We start from the raw sequence: 15,957 nt of genomic DNA, 5'->3' as shown, positions 1-15,957 counted from the left end.
TCAGTCAAATCCATCGAACTCAGCACCGCCTTCCTAACCTGCAATCTTCTTCCCGACCTCTCCGCCCCCACTCCCGTCTGACCTATCACCCTCACCTTGACCTCTTTCCACCTATCACATTTCCGACGCCCCTCCCCCAAGTCCCTCCTCCCTACCTTTTATCTCAGCCTGCTGGACAAACTTTCCTCATTCCTGAAGAAGGGTTTATGCCCGAAACGTCGATTCTCCTGTTCCCTGGATGCTGCCTGACCTGCTGCGCTTTTCCAGCAACACATTTTCAGCTCTGATCTCCAGCATCTGCAGACCTCACTTTCTTCCCAAAAATCAGCCTAGTGAATTTCTTTTGAGCTCTCTCCAATGTCAATACACCTTTCTTAAATACAGGGACCAAAGCTCCAGGAGACGGTAAGGACTGCAGATGCTGGAAGCCAGAGCTAATAGATGTGAAGCTAGAAAAGCACAGCAGGTCAGACAGCGTCCGAGGAGTAGGAATGTCAACGTTTCTGGCCAAAACCCTTCCTAAGGACATTGGCCCAAAACATTGACTTCCCTGTTCCTTGGATGCTGTCTGACCATGTAGTACTACAGGTTCAGCCTCACCAACATGCTATATAGTTGTAACACAATTTCCTTATTTTAAACTCCAACCCTCTAGCTTAATTACTGGCTGCACTTGCATGTTAACCTTTTGTGCTTCATACGTAATTATACCCAAAACCTTCTGTGCTGGAGTTTTTCTCCATTTCAATGATAGTTTGCCTTTGACTCTTCCTACATCATCTCACACTTTCCTATATTAATTTCCTATATTAAATCATTAACATAAATAGAATTGGGGTCATGGGGATGATACATGTGGCACTCCACTAGTTATATTTTGATCATGGCTGCTCTATCACTGTAATTCCACTTTCTTGGACCGTCCCTATACCCTTCAGGTTTAAAAATGTATTGACTTTCTGTTTTCAATATAATCAAGAAAAAAATGGGAAGGCAATGGCACAATTATACTGTTACCAGATTCGTAATCCATAGCGCTAGACTAATGTTTTGCTGAACAAAAGCAAAATATGGCAGATGCTGGAGATTTGAAATTAAAACTCAGCAGGTTTGACCACAACTGTGGAGAAACAGAGGTAATGTTTTGAGTCTGATATGACTGTTCTTTGGTTCCAAAGAAGAGTCATTGTACCAACTCATTTTCTCTCCACTGCCGGACCTGCTGAATTTCTACAATACTACGTTTTTATTATTAGTGTTCTGGGGACAGTGTTTGAACCCCACCATGGAAGATGTTGAAATTAAAACTGAATAAAAATTTGGAATAAAAAGTTCATCTAATATTGACCATACAACCATTGTTCATTGTCACTGGATCACTAATGTCCTTAAGGGAAAGAAATTTGCTAGCCTTACCTGGCGTGTGACTCCAAAACTACAGCAAGGTAGTTGGCTCTTAAATGCTCTCTGAAATGGCTAGCAAGCCAGTGTTCAAAGGATAAATGCCATCCCAGCCAGCAACGCCAACATGCCATGAACAAACAAATAAGAAATCCATGCTATCCATGGTAAAAAAAGAATTCTGAAGATCACAGCCCTTCTGGTGAAAGTTTTCATCTCGGTCCTAAATGCTGATTTCGTCCTAAGACTGTGACCTTGTGCTCTAAGTTCCCTAACCAGAGGGGAAAACACTCTCACAGTGATTATTATTATTTTAATTTATTTTTAAAGGAACCAACGACATCAAATAAGTGGATGTAAATTTTTTTTAATGTAGAGGTGAAGCAAGCATCCTATGATGGGCAATTTGTTTTTCATTGTACAGAGTGACTTACGGAGGTGGATTCATGGAAATGTTTCACAATGTGCCAGATCAATGTTTATTTTTGATGAAATGGACAAAATGCATCCAGGTCTCATTAATGCAATCAAACCTTTCCTGGACTACAGCAGTGATGTTGACAAAGTGGATTACAGAAAAGCAATATTCATCTTCTTAAGGTAAGGACTGGAATGGAAATAAATTTGGTAGGGTTCCCACTTGTGATCAAACAGGGGAGAGTCATGATATTTCTAAGAGTTTGATACCATTTGACAATTCTCTAACCTATCAACCAACTCTAACCAATGGAATTGGGTGCAATGCTGGTTTTATACTCTGGCTTAACTTGCTATCGAAGTCAGTTGAGTACAATATTGAGCAGGGGTAAAGCTGATATTCCATCCAATCCCCTGGGATTCCTGTCCAACAAGCGAGGCTGAAATTGTCCATTGTAATACGTTCCACGACAAAATTAAATGTAAACATTTTGCAACGAAGCAGAAGAAACCCTGAATGACATTTGTTTTTTTTTTAAATCTGAATAGCAATACTGGTGGTGACAAGATAAGTGAATTTACCCTAAACATTTTGATGAATGGAAAGGAAAGGGAGAGCATTAAGCTGAGTCAGCTAGAAGAGGAACTCTCCTTGACAGTCTTCAACAATAGCAACAGTAAGTTCACGTCACTCACAAGTGGAGAATAAAATAGTGAACAAAAATTGTGATCGGCAAAATATATTCTGTCTGTTTCACAGTTCCTCCCCATGACCGGTCTATTTTTGAACAACTGTGTACATTGTTATGATCCCAGCTGATAGTACTAGTGAATGATGTTTTCAGATCCCGGAATTAAACCTGGCTTGATAGATAATTGGTTTATTTTAGTTTGTGGTCGTCAGTCACTGAAACATAGTCACATGAGGCTGTACAGTTTCTTTAACAACATAAACTTATTGTGCAAAAGGTGAAAATAAAGACGAGATAGAGAACATGGTTAGAGAAATGTTCAAACATTCAGCAAAACAGAGTTTCAACCTCTTTCCCAACACCATCACTTCAGAGTGATTTGAATCCAGAGAAATTATATCATTCTCCCCAGATTCTCTCCTGTGAACTGTGGGGTATTTTCACATGAATGTTTGCAAAACTGAGAGACTTTCACAGCTTCTAATAGCCTACAGTTTTCTAACCAAACACTCTTGGTCTGAAAGTTGCACAAATTAAACTTTTTTACCATAAGCCCATAAGAAATAGGAACTGGAGTAAACCATTGGGTCTTTCAAGCCTGTTCCACCATTCAATAGTATCATGGCTGATCTGATATTCCTCACATCCACTACCTGCATTTTCCCCTTAATCTTTCATTCTCCTATTGATAAGAATCTATCTCAGCCTTAAACTTGCAAATGATTCTGTCCCCACAGCTCATTGTGGCAAGGAGTTCCAAAACCTCTGTACCTTCTGAGAGAAGAAATTCCTCTTCATCTTAGTCTTAAATTGGAGCCCCTCATATCTGAGACTACGCCCTCTGGTCTGAGACTCTCCCTTAGATGAAGCATCCTCTCAGCATGTACCTGCCAAGTCCTTTGAGCATCTGATATGTTTCAATGAGATCACCTCTCATGCTTCCATACTCCAAGAGAGTACAGTCCCAACCTGTTTACCCTTCACTCATAAAACAATCCCGCAATATTGTGGATTATCCTTGTGAACCTTTTCAGAACTGCCTCCAATGAAGTGATATCTTTCCTTAAATGAGGGAACCTAAACTGCATAAAGGTATTGTAGATGTTGTCTCCCCAGCACCTTGTACAGTTGCAGTAAGCCTTCCCTACTCTCATACTCCAACTCTCTTGAAATAACGGCCAACATTTCATGAGCCTTGCTGGTTACCTGTATGCTGTCTTTCTGTGTTTTATGCACAAGTACTCCCGAGTTCCTCTGTGTTGCAGCCTTCTGCAGTTTTTCTTAATTTAAATAATATTGTTCTTTTGTTCTCCCTTCCACAATGAACAACTTTGTATTTTGCCACATTATCCTCCATTTACCAACTTTTTGGCCATTTACTTAACCTGCCAGTATCTCTCTGTAAATTATTTGTATCCATCTCGCAACTCTGCCTTTTCACCTATTTTCATATCATCTCCAAATTTATTAATGTGTATTGTGAACAGTTGTGGTCTCAGTACCGATTCCTGTGGAACCCCACTGGTTACAGGCTCCCAATTTGAAAAAGAACCTCTTATCCCCACTCGCTGTTTCCTGCCCATTAGCCAATTCTCTATCTATGCCAATATATTACCTTCAACACCATGGGCTATGGACTGTTATGACTTAACCATCTGTGAGGTACCTTGTTGAATTCCTTTTGAAAGTCCAAATATGACACATCTACTGGTTCCCCTCTATTCATTCTGGTTGAGACTTTCTTGAAAATCTTGAATAAATTAATCAGACATGATTTACCTTTTATGTGGCCATGCTAACTCTACACAATTATATTATGGTTTTCCAAATGTGCTGCTTCTTCAAATGTGCTGCTTCTTCAGTAATTGATTCCAACATTTTTTTTCAACAATAGATCATCGGCTAATCACCCATAGTTACCTGCTTTTTGCCTCCCTCCCTTTCTGAATATGAGAGTCATACTGGCAGTTTTCCAATTTCTGATGTTAACTCATTCCTTCAACTGCTCTGAATATCTCATTTCTGAGACAGGGATTATGCTGTTTCTCAACACCCTCTGATTTCCTACAAACTGCCCTGACAATTCTCAATTTCAGTTTTCTAAACCAAAAATCAATGCATGATTATTATAACCTGAAAACAAGTTAATAACCTTCATTGTTTATGCCTGTGATAAACAACAAGTTGTATCCAATTTTCCGTTAGCACTCTTTGGTTTTACTATCATTTGCTCTTTGATACATCCTGGATTATGTCACTGTTTTAGAAGAACTGATCTATTTTTCTTTTTAAGCTCTTCAGCACCCATATGCTGCTATTAAAATCTAAAATAATTATAAATCACACATTTTTCATCACAATATCTTCGATATTGTTTTTGTTTCTCTACATTTATAAGTAGAGCTATAGAATACAAAATTATGATGTCATGAACGTTTACAAAGCAATGGTTCAGTGTCATCTGGAGTGCTAATTTCTACTTTAAGCAAAAGATTCTTTAGGAAGGACGTAAAGGCATTAGAAAGGGTATAGAAAAGATTGACAAGAATGATTCCTTGTATTATGATCCCACCTAATGGTAATATTGGACAGGAATATAATCTGCCTTGATCGATCATCTGTTTAATTTTTACAGTTGATTACATGTAGTCAGTCTTTTAAACATATTCACACAAGACTGCAGATATTCTTTTACAATAGAACACAAGTTTATTACACAAAATAAGAAAAAAATCAAAACCACTTACAGATAGAAAATCTTAACACAAATATCAAAAGCAAAGTTTCAACCAGTTTGGCAAAGTGCTCCAATACAGAGACTCAATCCCAAGAGATAACACTCATGTCTCAGCCTTTTAAATCTTATTTAATTGACTTTCCACAGTTGCTTTCTCTTGGACTGCTGAGACAGTTTTATGATTCCTTTCTGAATCAGTGAATGCATACTTCTCATAATTCTGATGACTTGAACATTTTCACTTTTAAAAACTTGAAGGCTTCTATCCAAACTTTTGTGGCATGGAGGATCTACAGTCTAGAAACCGCTAATGCAGAAGTGACTAATTCTCCTGAACTGAACTGAAAATGTTGGTTAACCTGTTGGGCCAAAAACAAACTTACTTTCTGAACTATACTCCAGGATTCTTCAGATCTGAAAACATGAACCTTTTGTTGTGAATTGGAAATGAAACTAATTACCTTAATGAGTATACTCCTTCTGTCATAAACTCAACTGTATAAATATTTTATTGGTTAACACTGCAGGGAAGATGCAGTTGGCTTAGGTCATATGCTTTAACTCACTGTCCTCAAATGACCTCCTGGCACTTTTTTAAAATATTACCTTCGCATGACTAACTAAAACCCAGCTGCCTCTATTTCTTTTTGAAAAATTCAAATGATGAAAACAATAACATTTGTTTATCACACATGGACCAGGAATTTTATTAAATGGATAGACTAGTGAAGTTACGGCCATTCCCTTCAGAGATGATTAAGAGGTTCGACAGAGCTACTCAATTATGAGAAATCTGCATAGAGTAGATCAGAAGGAACTGTTTCTGTTGACCAAAGAATCAAGGGCAGAGGACACCCAATTCAAAAATCTTTTCATTTCAACTAGCAAATGGTTAAGATCTGCAATGCACTGCCTAAGATTCTGATGAAGACCAACTCAAGCGTGACTTTCAAAACAAAAGTGAATAATTTTCTGACAAGAAGAGCATTGCACGGCTACGTGGAAAAGGTTAGCAAGTTGGGTTACTCTTAAAGAGAACCAACATGTTTTCCTTACATTTTCAAAGGACGGCAAGACCAGCATTTGTTACCCATGGCATACACCAGGGTTTGAATGGTTGCCTTCTGTACTGTGTTTTATAATTCTATATTAAAAATTGAAAGGACTATGAAAAGAAAAAGGCAAAGCTAATGACCTCAAGAACACCTTTTAATAAGAAAACTCAAAGAGTTAGTACTATATCTTTTCTCTGCTGCCATTTCATCAAATTCAACCAAGACAGATTAGACAAATTAAGATTGTTTTCATTTGAATGATATTTGCAAAATATTAAAGAGGAAAGGGTAGATTCAGAGGTTCCATTTCCACCAGTTGGAGATTCTGAGTAGCAGTCTTTGCCTAATAATGAATGCCAGAGCTTTTATAGTGAAATTAGCAAATACTTCCAAATGCAAAGGTTGGTTGAAATTTTGGTCTCTCTACCACAAATTGCACTTACTGCTGGATAAAATGTTAATATTACTTTTTATGATTGGTTGGTGCTTATTAGCCAAGGGAATTAAGGACATTGGGCAAAGGTGGGTTTGTGGAGCTAGGTTGCAGTTGAGCCTTCTACCATTGGATGGTAGGTTGGAGGAGCTAAATGGTGTCCTGCTATCCTTTATTAGGTGCAGTTTCTCCATCTCTGTTAAAGTTCTGACTATGCCTCAGTCTGCCATCTGTATATCTGTGCTGAAAGCTTTGATTCACCTTGTTCAGCAATGCAAGGGGGAGGTGAGGGGGAGTAAGAACATTCCTAAGCTTTTAAATCTGTGCCAAACACAACAGCTTTGAAGAATGCCAGCCAATTCTTTTCACTTATAAAATTTATAAATAAGCTTTTTTTCAGCCAGTGCTCATGGATGTATTGCAATTTGAGTGACAGGTGAGCCATATGTGAAATGATTGAGTCTACTGTGATCCAGCAAGTTGATCTATGACCAGCTGAACCATAATGGTTTCAATCTCTAGTTTGATAACAAGAACCAAGGTTGTGTTGAGTTCATTAAGGGGATTTCTATGACTGATGTGTGTGCATTGTAGTCTTTGGAAATAAGAATCATGCTTGCTCATGGCAAGATCCTGAACGTGGAGTTTATTAACACAGAGGCAGTTGTGCTGCAGCCACCACCTGGTTCTGGTTGACCAGGAAACTCTCTCCTGCTCTCTCTGCCTAGCAGAGGTGTATTGAAAGGACTTGTAGGATCTGTTTGGCTGCATTATGAAACACCTTCCGTGGCCATCAGGCCCTAAGTGGGAGAAGGTCGGAGTGTTTGGCCTAGAGTTTGGGATACGCCACAAGACTTTAACTGGTCTCAGTGCTAACAAAGGGCAAACCATCTCTTGTGCTTCTTTTTCTGGTCACTGACTTGTGACTCCTTCTTAAACTTCTCATTTGTAGCGATGGGAAAGGTTGCTAACTTTAAGTGCCAAAAGGCTAGATCAAAGGTTATCAATCCAACACCTACTATCTAAGGGGATGTAACGGCCTAATGGTATTATTGCTAGACTATTAATCCATATAGAGGTCACCACCAGACGCCTGTAGGAAGAACGCCTCATCTTCCGCCTCGGAACACTTCAACCCCAGGGCATCAATGTGGACTTCAACAGTTTCCTCATTTCCCCCCACTCCCACCCTCCTCTAGCTTATCTCTCCTCACTTCAGGCTCTCTGCCTTTATTCCTGATGAAGGGCTTTTGCCCGAAATGTCGATTTCGCTGCTCCTTAGATGCTGCCTGAACTCTTCCAGCACCATTAATCCAGATATTAATCCATAGACCCAGGCGATATTCTGGGGACCTGGTTTAAATCCCACTATAGCAGATTGTAGAATCTGAATTCAATAAAAGATCTGGAATTAAGTGTCTAATGATGACCATGAAACCATTGCTGATTGTCAGGAAAAACCTGGGTTTGTCTTTATGAAAGTTCTTTGGTAAAGGAAACTGCCACCTTTACTCAGTCTGGCCGACATGTGACTCCAGATCCATAACAATTTGACTCTTAACTTCCCTCTGGGAAATTAGGAATGGGAAAAAATGCTGGCTTGGCCAGCGAAACCAACATCCTGTGAATGAATTTTTAAAAATAATCTCATCCCCTGACTCCCCAAAGCCTGTCCACCTTCTACAAGACACAACTCACGAGTGTGATGGAATACTCTCCACTTGCCTGGATGGGTGCAGCTCCAACAATATTCAGGAAGTGTGATGTATCCAAGTCAAAGCGGTCTGTTTGATTGGAACCACATCCACAAACATTCAGTCACTCCACCTCCAACACTCTGTAGCAACAATGTGTACCATCTTCAAAATGTACTGCAGAAGTTCACCAAGGCTCTTTCAACAGCACCTTCCAAACCTACAACTGCTTCCATCTAGAGAGCTAAGGGTGGCAGATGCAATGGGCCACCACTACCTGAAAATATCCCTCCAAGCCACTCACCATTCTGACTTGAAAATATATCACTGTCTCTTCAGTGTTGCTGGGTCAAAATTCTGGAATCCCCTCCCTAACTGCATAGTGGGTGTACCTACACAACACAAACTCCAGCGGCTCAAGAAGAAAGCCTATCTCAGCCTTCTCAAAAGCAGCAGAGGATGGTCAATAAGTGGTGGCCCAGCCCACATCCAGTGACTGAACAGATAATTTTTTTTAAACAAGCCTCAAGTGGCCAATGACCATTAGGATAATGAGTTTGGGGAGAGGGGCGATGAACATCAGAGTCATGCCTACATGAGAGAAATTAGCACTGAAAGGAGGCATTTAATCTTTCTGAAAATCATAAAAAAAGAAAATTATTAATATTTAAAAATATTTCCATTGTAGGTGGTTTCTGGCAGACTGCTCTCATCCAAAGCAACTTGATTGACCATTTCATTCCTTTCCTACCCCTGGAGTTCAAACACGTTGAGTCCTGCGTGAGAGCTGAAATTGCATCCAGAGGTAAAAGGATCAGTGAGAGCATTGTCACCACAATTGCAAGCAGTATGGTCTACTACCCAGAAGAGAAGCTGCTGTCACAAAAAGGCTGTAAGACTGTAGCTTCCAAAGTAAACTTGTATTTCTAAGTTGAAGAACCTACAGAAGGAAACTTTTGCATATCTCCTTGGTGTTTGCAGAATCTCTGGGACTGATTGATGAGGTACTTATCCACTTACAATTCTTTTAACAGAATCACTCAATAACTAGCCTGTTGTACCTGCTGGTGTCCATTTCTGCCAGTTAGGTGATCTGCTGTCATGGTGTACCATACTTGTCTGTATTGTACCAACCCGAAACATCGACTCTTCTGATCCTCAAATGCTGCCTGACCACCTGTGCTTTTCCAGCACCACACTCTTTGACTCATACATCCACAGCAGCACATCTGTCCACCATTCTGTGACAGTTGTTATCCAACTGCAAGCTGCAGCAAAAACAGAAATTGCTGGTGAAGCTCATCAGATCTGGCAGCATCTGTGGAGAGAGATCTGAGTTAACGTTTTGGGTCAAGTGACCCTTCCTCAGAACTGGGGATGAGCCCTTTTTCTGCAGTCACCACTTTGGCTGCTGGAAAAGACCCATGAACAAATGGCTAAAATACGGACATGTCACTTTGCAGAGTTATTTTTGCTCATTTGTCTTATGGGTAGTATGTGAAATTTGTAGCAGAGATCTCAGTGTGCACACTTTTAAAAACCTGTTTTTTTCTGCAGATCTTTACTTATTGTCCAGGCTTCTGATGTGTACAGGGAAGGGTAGAGAATGCAGCATCTGTAAACAAATGGATTATTGACAAGTGCCTAAATGGTGTTAAACGTATAATCTTGTACATTTTAAAAGAATTAATGATCACGATATTGGATTAAGATGTAATCCACCAGTGACATTAGAAAGAGTTGAGTCCAAGCACTTGAAACTTATTTTTTTTGCAAAGTTAAATTATGCATGAAGTGTGAGTGAAATGTTTAAGGTCAATACATCTCAAACCTTTTCCTACTGTGACACCATTTCAAAATCTGAAAATTGTCATGACCCCTCAGTGAGCACTGTGAGAGTGGGTTGTGAGCTGCTTTGAGAGATCTGTTAGAGAGGACAAAGTGAGAAGTCACACAACACCAGGTTATCGTCCAACCAGGACATCATCTGACGAAAGAACAATGTTCCAAAAGCTTGTCATTGCGAATAAAGCTGTTGCCAAACTGGTGTTGTGTGACATCTGACTTTGTGTACCCTAGTCCAACACTAGCACCTCCACATCATGTGAGAAGAAGCAAAGCTCTTATAACTTGGTTGGAGTTCCACAGTAGCTACTGAGTTTCAGATCCCAATATTTCAACTTGTGACCTTTTAAACTTCCATTTTGAGGAATTTAAGATAGAATGAAAAAATAAGGTGTAAACTAAGATTGATAGGAGTCAGTACTGCAATATTTTTATTAGCCCACACCAGCCATCCCTGAGCAGAATAGATAATGATGATTTCACTGCAATATCTAATTCCTGTAACAGTCTCCAAAGGGGAGAAAAAACTCCTTGCTTCGAGGCTTGTGTAAATGTGGATTGCATTGCTGCTGTACAGCCAAAAATGCATCACCAATTGAGTTGTTTAAGGAACAGGTATAGCTATATCCTTTCCTGAAGAAGGGCTCATGCCCGAAACGTCGATTCTCCTGCTCCTTGGATGCTGCCTGATTTCAGCTCTGATCTCCAGCATCTGCAGTCCTCACTTTCTCCTAGCCATATCCTTGGAAGGCAGGAGTACTCGTGCACAACCTTTGGCAATCTGGGATTAAGAGTTGATGCATTGAACATAAATGACAGAGTACACTCAATGTGTCCAAAAAGACATTCTAACATAGAAGCTAAATAATACAGAAGCTGGCAATCTGATATATATATATATATTGCGCTGGTGAAACTCAGTAGGTCTAGCAACATCTGTGGATAGAGAAAGAGCAAACGTTTTGGAGTCCAATGGCTCTTTCAGAAGCAAAAGAAAAACCATCCAGGTATATCGGTTTGACAGGTGAATTTGTGCTCGTGACAGCAAACTAGTGAAGCAGTATTTGTTTTTCTTACCGTGATCACTGATTTACAGCTTATGACTAAAACTACATGGTTCAATCTGACTTAGAATGGATTGTACTTAAAAGTTGTGTCATATATACAAACCTCAGTGGACTAGTTCAGGGCATTTTAATACAGTTTTATTTGATTCAGTCAAATACTTGTGAATTAAACTGGAACATCAGTTTTGGGAAATAGTTGTCTAGTATTCCTAGTTTAGAAATATCATTGTGCGGATGTACTTGGCCCTCACAGGATGCCTTCACCTGAAAGATGGAAGTTGGTACTGCAGATGCTGGAGACCAGTGTCAAGATTAGAGTGGTGCTGGAGAAGCACAGCAGGTCAGGCAGCATCCAAGAAGCAGGGAAATCTATGTTTTGGGCAAAAGCCCTTCACCAGAAACCCTCCTGATGAAGGTCTTTTGCCCAAAACATCTTTTTTCCTTCCTGCCCCTCAGATGCTGCCTGACCTGCTGTGCTTCTCCAGCACCACTCTAATTTTGATGCCTTCACCTGAAAATCAGGTCTGCATCTGAATGAGTGAAGCATTAAACTCCTGTTTCCCTGGTAATTGACACTTATTGAAGATTCTCAGACCAATTTAAAGAATAGAATTCTGACCAGAAAGAGCAGTGTTTTAACTGCTTGGCTCAGAATCAGAGAGTCATGGGTTCAAGCACCACTTCAGACAATTGAGCACATTAACCAGCAAAATAGTGGGGCTGTGTCTGTTTTCCTAACCGTGGACATTAACTCACAGCTTATGACTAAAACTACACAGTTTAATTGACTTAGGTTGGATTGGTACTTAGATTTGTGCACATGACACAACTCTTAAGTGGATTACTTCAGGACCTTTCCTTGCAATACTGAGTGAGTTGCTGCACTGTACAAGCTGCTGTCTTCCAACTTGCCCTCTCAGGAGAACTTAGGGTAGAAGATCCTATTGCACTATTTGAAGAACAACAGGGCAATCTGGCACTGACCTAACCATTACTTCTCCCTCAAACCTGTATTAAGCCACAAAATTTTGGTTATTGATCTTATTGCTATTTGTGAATTGGCTGCTACAAATGTGATTGTACTTAGCAGTATTCTGTGAATAAGATTAATTAAAGCTTTTTTGCTGAGCATTTGTGCACAGATGACTGTCATTCCATCCACCTGCTGGACACAGCTGCTGTTAAAAAGTGGACATTTTTCATCCTAATTTTGTTTTGTTGCAGGGATGTAATGCTCCCTTTTTACTATCACAAAGCCCAGAAGTTGTCGTCATGATTTGGAATATACACCAGTGAAAGACCAACGGAAGCAGATTCAATAATAACTTTCAAAAAGGAATTGGATACAGATCTAAATGAGGAAAACTTGCATGTGGAGAAATGGGAAGGGAGTGGATCAAGACAGCCAGCATGGGGAGTGGAGTGAATGGCCTTCTTCTATGCTGAAACCATTCTGTCTTCTCTTGATTGTCTCAAAATGTGAACATACAAATTAGGAGCAGAAGTAGACCATTCAGCTCCTTGAAGAAAGTGAGGACTGCAGATGCTGGAGATCAGAGTCGAGAGTGTGGTGCTGGAAAAGTATACCAGGTCAGGCATTATCAAGGAGTAGGAGAATCGATGTTTCGGGCGTAATCAGATTCCTGATAAAAGGCTTATGACCAAAATATCGATCCCCCTGCTCCTTAGATGGTGCTTGACCTGCTGTACGTTTCCAGCACCACATTCTCCATTCAGCTCCTTGAATATGCACTGTAACTGCACACAAACTTTGTGACTCATTCTCCAGAACATTGAAATCCCTCTGCACCTCAAAACTCTGCAGTCATTCTCCTTTTAAGTAATATTTTGTTTTTTTAAAATTCTACCTGGTCTCCCTGCTTATAGGAAGGATGATGCTAAACTTTAAATGGTTCAGAAAAGATTTACAAGAATTACCACAATTGGAGGGTTTGAACTATAAGGAGAGGCTGAATAGGCTGGGGCTATTTTCCCTCAAGCATCAGAGGATGAGGGGTGACCTTATAGAGGTATATAAAAGTATGAGGGGCATGGATAGGGTAAATAGACAAGGTATTTTCCTCAGGTTGGGGGAGTTCAAAATTAGAGATAAAGGTTTAAGGTGAGAGGGGAAAAAAATTTGAAAGGGACCTGAGAGGTAACATTTTCACACAGAGAGTGGCACGTTATGGAATGAGCTGCCAGAGGAAGTGGCACAATTACAACATTTAAAAGGCATCCGGATGCATGTATGAATAGGAAGGGTTTAAGAGGGATATGGGTCAAATGCTGGCAAATGGGAGTAGATTAATTTGGAATACCTGGTTGACATGGATGAAGGGTCTGTTTCTATGGTGTAAATTCTATGACTCCTGCCAAAGGGAAGAACTTCTGATTTCTTTACATCATGCCAGATTTTTGCCTATTCACTCAACCTATCTAATTCTTTCTGTAAAGTCCTTGTGTCTCCTTCACACAGAGCTTCTCACTAATCTTTGTGTTGTTTGCAAAGGTAGCTTGAATGCGTTTACTACATTTATCTAAGGCATTGACATAAATTATAAAACATTGAGACCCAGCACAGACCCCTGCAGGACTCAACTGGCCACATCCTGTCAATCAGACAAAGACTCATTAATGCATACTCTCTTGTCTAGTTGGTATAAAGCAATCTTCTATCCAGGTAAAAACAATAGATTCCTGATGCAGGGCTTTTGCCCGAAACGTCGATTTTTCCTACTCCTCGGATGCTGCCTGACCTGCAGTGCTTTTCCAGAACCAATCTAATGCAATCTTCTATCCAGGCTAATTGATAAGCCTTACACCATAAGCTTTTATTTTTTGCAATAACCTTTGATGTTACATCTTATTAAATGGCTCTGGAAATCCAAGTACAGTACATATGCCAGTTCCCTTTCATCCTCAGCTCCTTGAAAGAAATCCTATAAATTGGTTAAACTCAATTTTGGTGTCATGAAACGATTGCTGACTCTTCCCGACTACCTTGAGCTTATCTAGATGCACAGATATAATCTCTTAATGGGGAAAATGTTCTACAAAAGGGAAGGCATTCCCCATCACAAAGAAGGGGCTGAAGGTGAACCAGTGGAGGGTGCAGGGAGTTACTCATGGAGACATCCAGGAACAATACAATGGAATAAAAACACATCTCAGTTATTAATTCATCACCTCATTCCACTGCAGAGGGATAATTGGTTACACAGAGCTTGCAGTTTGGGCAACTCTTTGCAAGCATGAAGCAAGGTGAGGTGCCAAGGATGTCATGAATGACCAAATCCAGAGGGAGATCATATGTTGGCATCAATTTGCATCACACACTAACCTTCCAACTTACTGAGCTAACTGCCGAATCCAGTCCCAGAAATAGTATCCATGAACATTTCATTGATTGCTGAAAAATCCAGCAAGTGATTCACAACCGTTTTTAAGGTAAGAAATCTATTATTTTTACCTGGTCTGACCTTTTGAGTTAACCCAAACTGTCAACAATAAGGTAATTGACTCTTCCATTCCCTCAAATGGTAAGCAGTCCACAGGGATAAAGTTCAGTTAAAAGAACAGAAATGGTTGGTAATATATCTACAGTTGTACTGGACCTTCAATGTACAAGATGAGTTGGACTGGTATATGTCACACACAGCATTTACACGACCTTTTGATTTATCTGTCCTTGATCCCTCTGCTCACAAATTCGGTGTTCTGTGCACTTCCCTCTCACTTCACCAGATGTCAGAGCAGTGCTCAGAAAGCTTCTGATGTCGAATGAACCTATTGGACTATCACCTGATTTCTGACTTTGTCCACCCAGGTGACTGCCTGTTAGTGAAGAACAAGAACGTTGGGTTTTGTCAGTGACACCCAAGTCACACCAAAGACTAAAGAACAATATGGCGGCGGGATCACCTGAACATCTTCACACCTTCCCACTGGCCCCGCCCCACCGACCACGTGTACAGCCTACAGCCAATGGGAGCAACGGAGGCGCCACCTGCGGGGCGGTAGTGACGTATAGTCACGCCATTCGCGCGGGGCGGAAATATTCCGTGTTTCCATTTCCGTACGCGCTTGGAAAGATGGCGCCAGGGAGGTGGGTGACGATGTTTTTCGCCCTGTCCCTTTCCGTAAGACTGACCGCCGCGTTGGAGCCCTTCACGACCTCCGCCGTCTTGATCGGAGCTGCCTCTACAGCCTATTATTATTTCAGCTGTCGCTTTCAGGAATGTTGCACCAAGGCCTGGGTACCGCTGGATGTCAAAGGTCAGCAGGTAAAAGGTGCAGGGTCAAGGGTCAGAGCTAGTTAAGGGTCAGCAGGTGAAATGTGCACAGACAGGGGTCAGTGCTAATTACGGGGTCAGCAGGTAAAAGGTGCAAGGTTAGGGTTCAGACCCAGGTATAAGGCCAGCAGGTAAAAAGTGCAGAGTTTGGGGGAGAGAGGGAAAGAAATGATAATGAGATGTATGATTAGGAATAGGAGCACAATTGAGGCACAAGGAGGTCAAAGTAAGGCAGCGCTCCAAAAGCCAGTGCTTCCAAATAAACCTGTTGGACTATGAACTGGTGTTGTGTGACTTTTAACAAACTAAGGAAAGGCAGAG

At 40.6% G+C, this 15,957-nt stretch overlaps 2 protein-coding genes across 7 annotated transcripts in view; both read left to right on the top strand.

The window, feature by feature from the left end:
• The window catches only part of LOC122564963 (torsin-1A-like), a 25,665-nt gene extending 12,758 nt beyond the window's left edge, over positions 1 to 12,907 (top strand). The window contains exons 4-7 of one of the 3 annotated variants that reach the window (XR_006316050.1): positions 1,826 to 2,001; positions 2,368 to 2,495; positions 9,118 to 9,433; positions 12,566 to 12,905. Coding sequence is in view for 2 of the 3 variants with exons in the window: in XM_043720521.1 (XP_043576456.1) it covers positions 1,826 to 2,001; positions 2,368 to 2,495; positions 9,118 to 9,359 (546 nt within the window). In the remaining variant the exon portion in view is untranslated. Of the gene's footprint in view, positions 1 to 1,825; positions 2,002 to 2,367; positions 2,496 to 9,117; positions 10,962 to 12,565 lie in introns of those variants that run through there. The other 2 variants (XM_043720522.1, XM_043720521.1) reach the window with 2 other exon arrangements.
• The window catches only part of LOC122564962 (torsin-1A-like), a 22,845-nt gene continuing 16,238 nt past the window's right edge, over positions 9,351 to 15,957 (top strand). For 3 of the 4 annotated variants that reach the window (XR_006316048.1, XR_006316049.1, XM_043720519.1), the window contains exons 1-2: positions 13,623 to 14,791; positions 15,171 to 15,619. Coding sequence is in view for 2 of the 4 variants with exons in the window: in XM_043720519.1 (XP_043576454.1) it covers positions 15,250 to 15,619 (370 nt within the window). In the remaining 2 variants the exon portion in view is untranslated. Of the gene's footprint in view, positions 9,434 to 13,622; positions 14,792 to 15,170; positions 15,620 to 15,957 lie in introns of those variants that run through there. The other variant, XM_043720520.1, reaches the window with a different exon arrangement.

Source organism: Chiloscyllium plagiosum, chromosome 30 (genome assembly GCF_004010195.1).
Source record: "Chiloscyllium plagiosum isolate BGI_BamShark_2017 chromosome 30, ASM401019v2, whole genome shotgun sequence".
NCBI classification, from domain to species: domain Eukaryota; kingdom Metazoa; phylum Chordata; class Chondrichthyes; order Orectolobiformes; family Hemiscylliidae; genus Chiloscyllium; species Chiloscyllium plagiosum.
The sequence above is the reverse complement of the archived record's forward strand: the minus strand, read 5'-3'. Positions and strand labels throughout refer to the sequence as shown.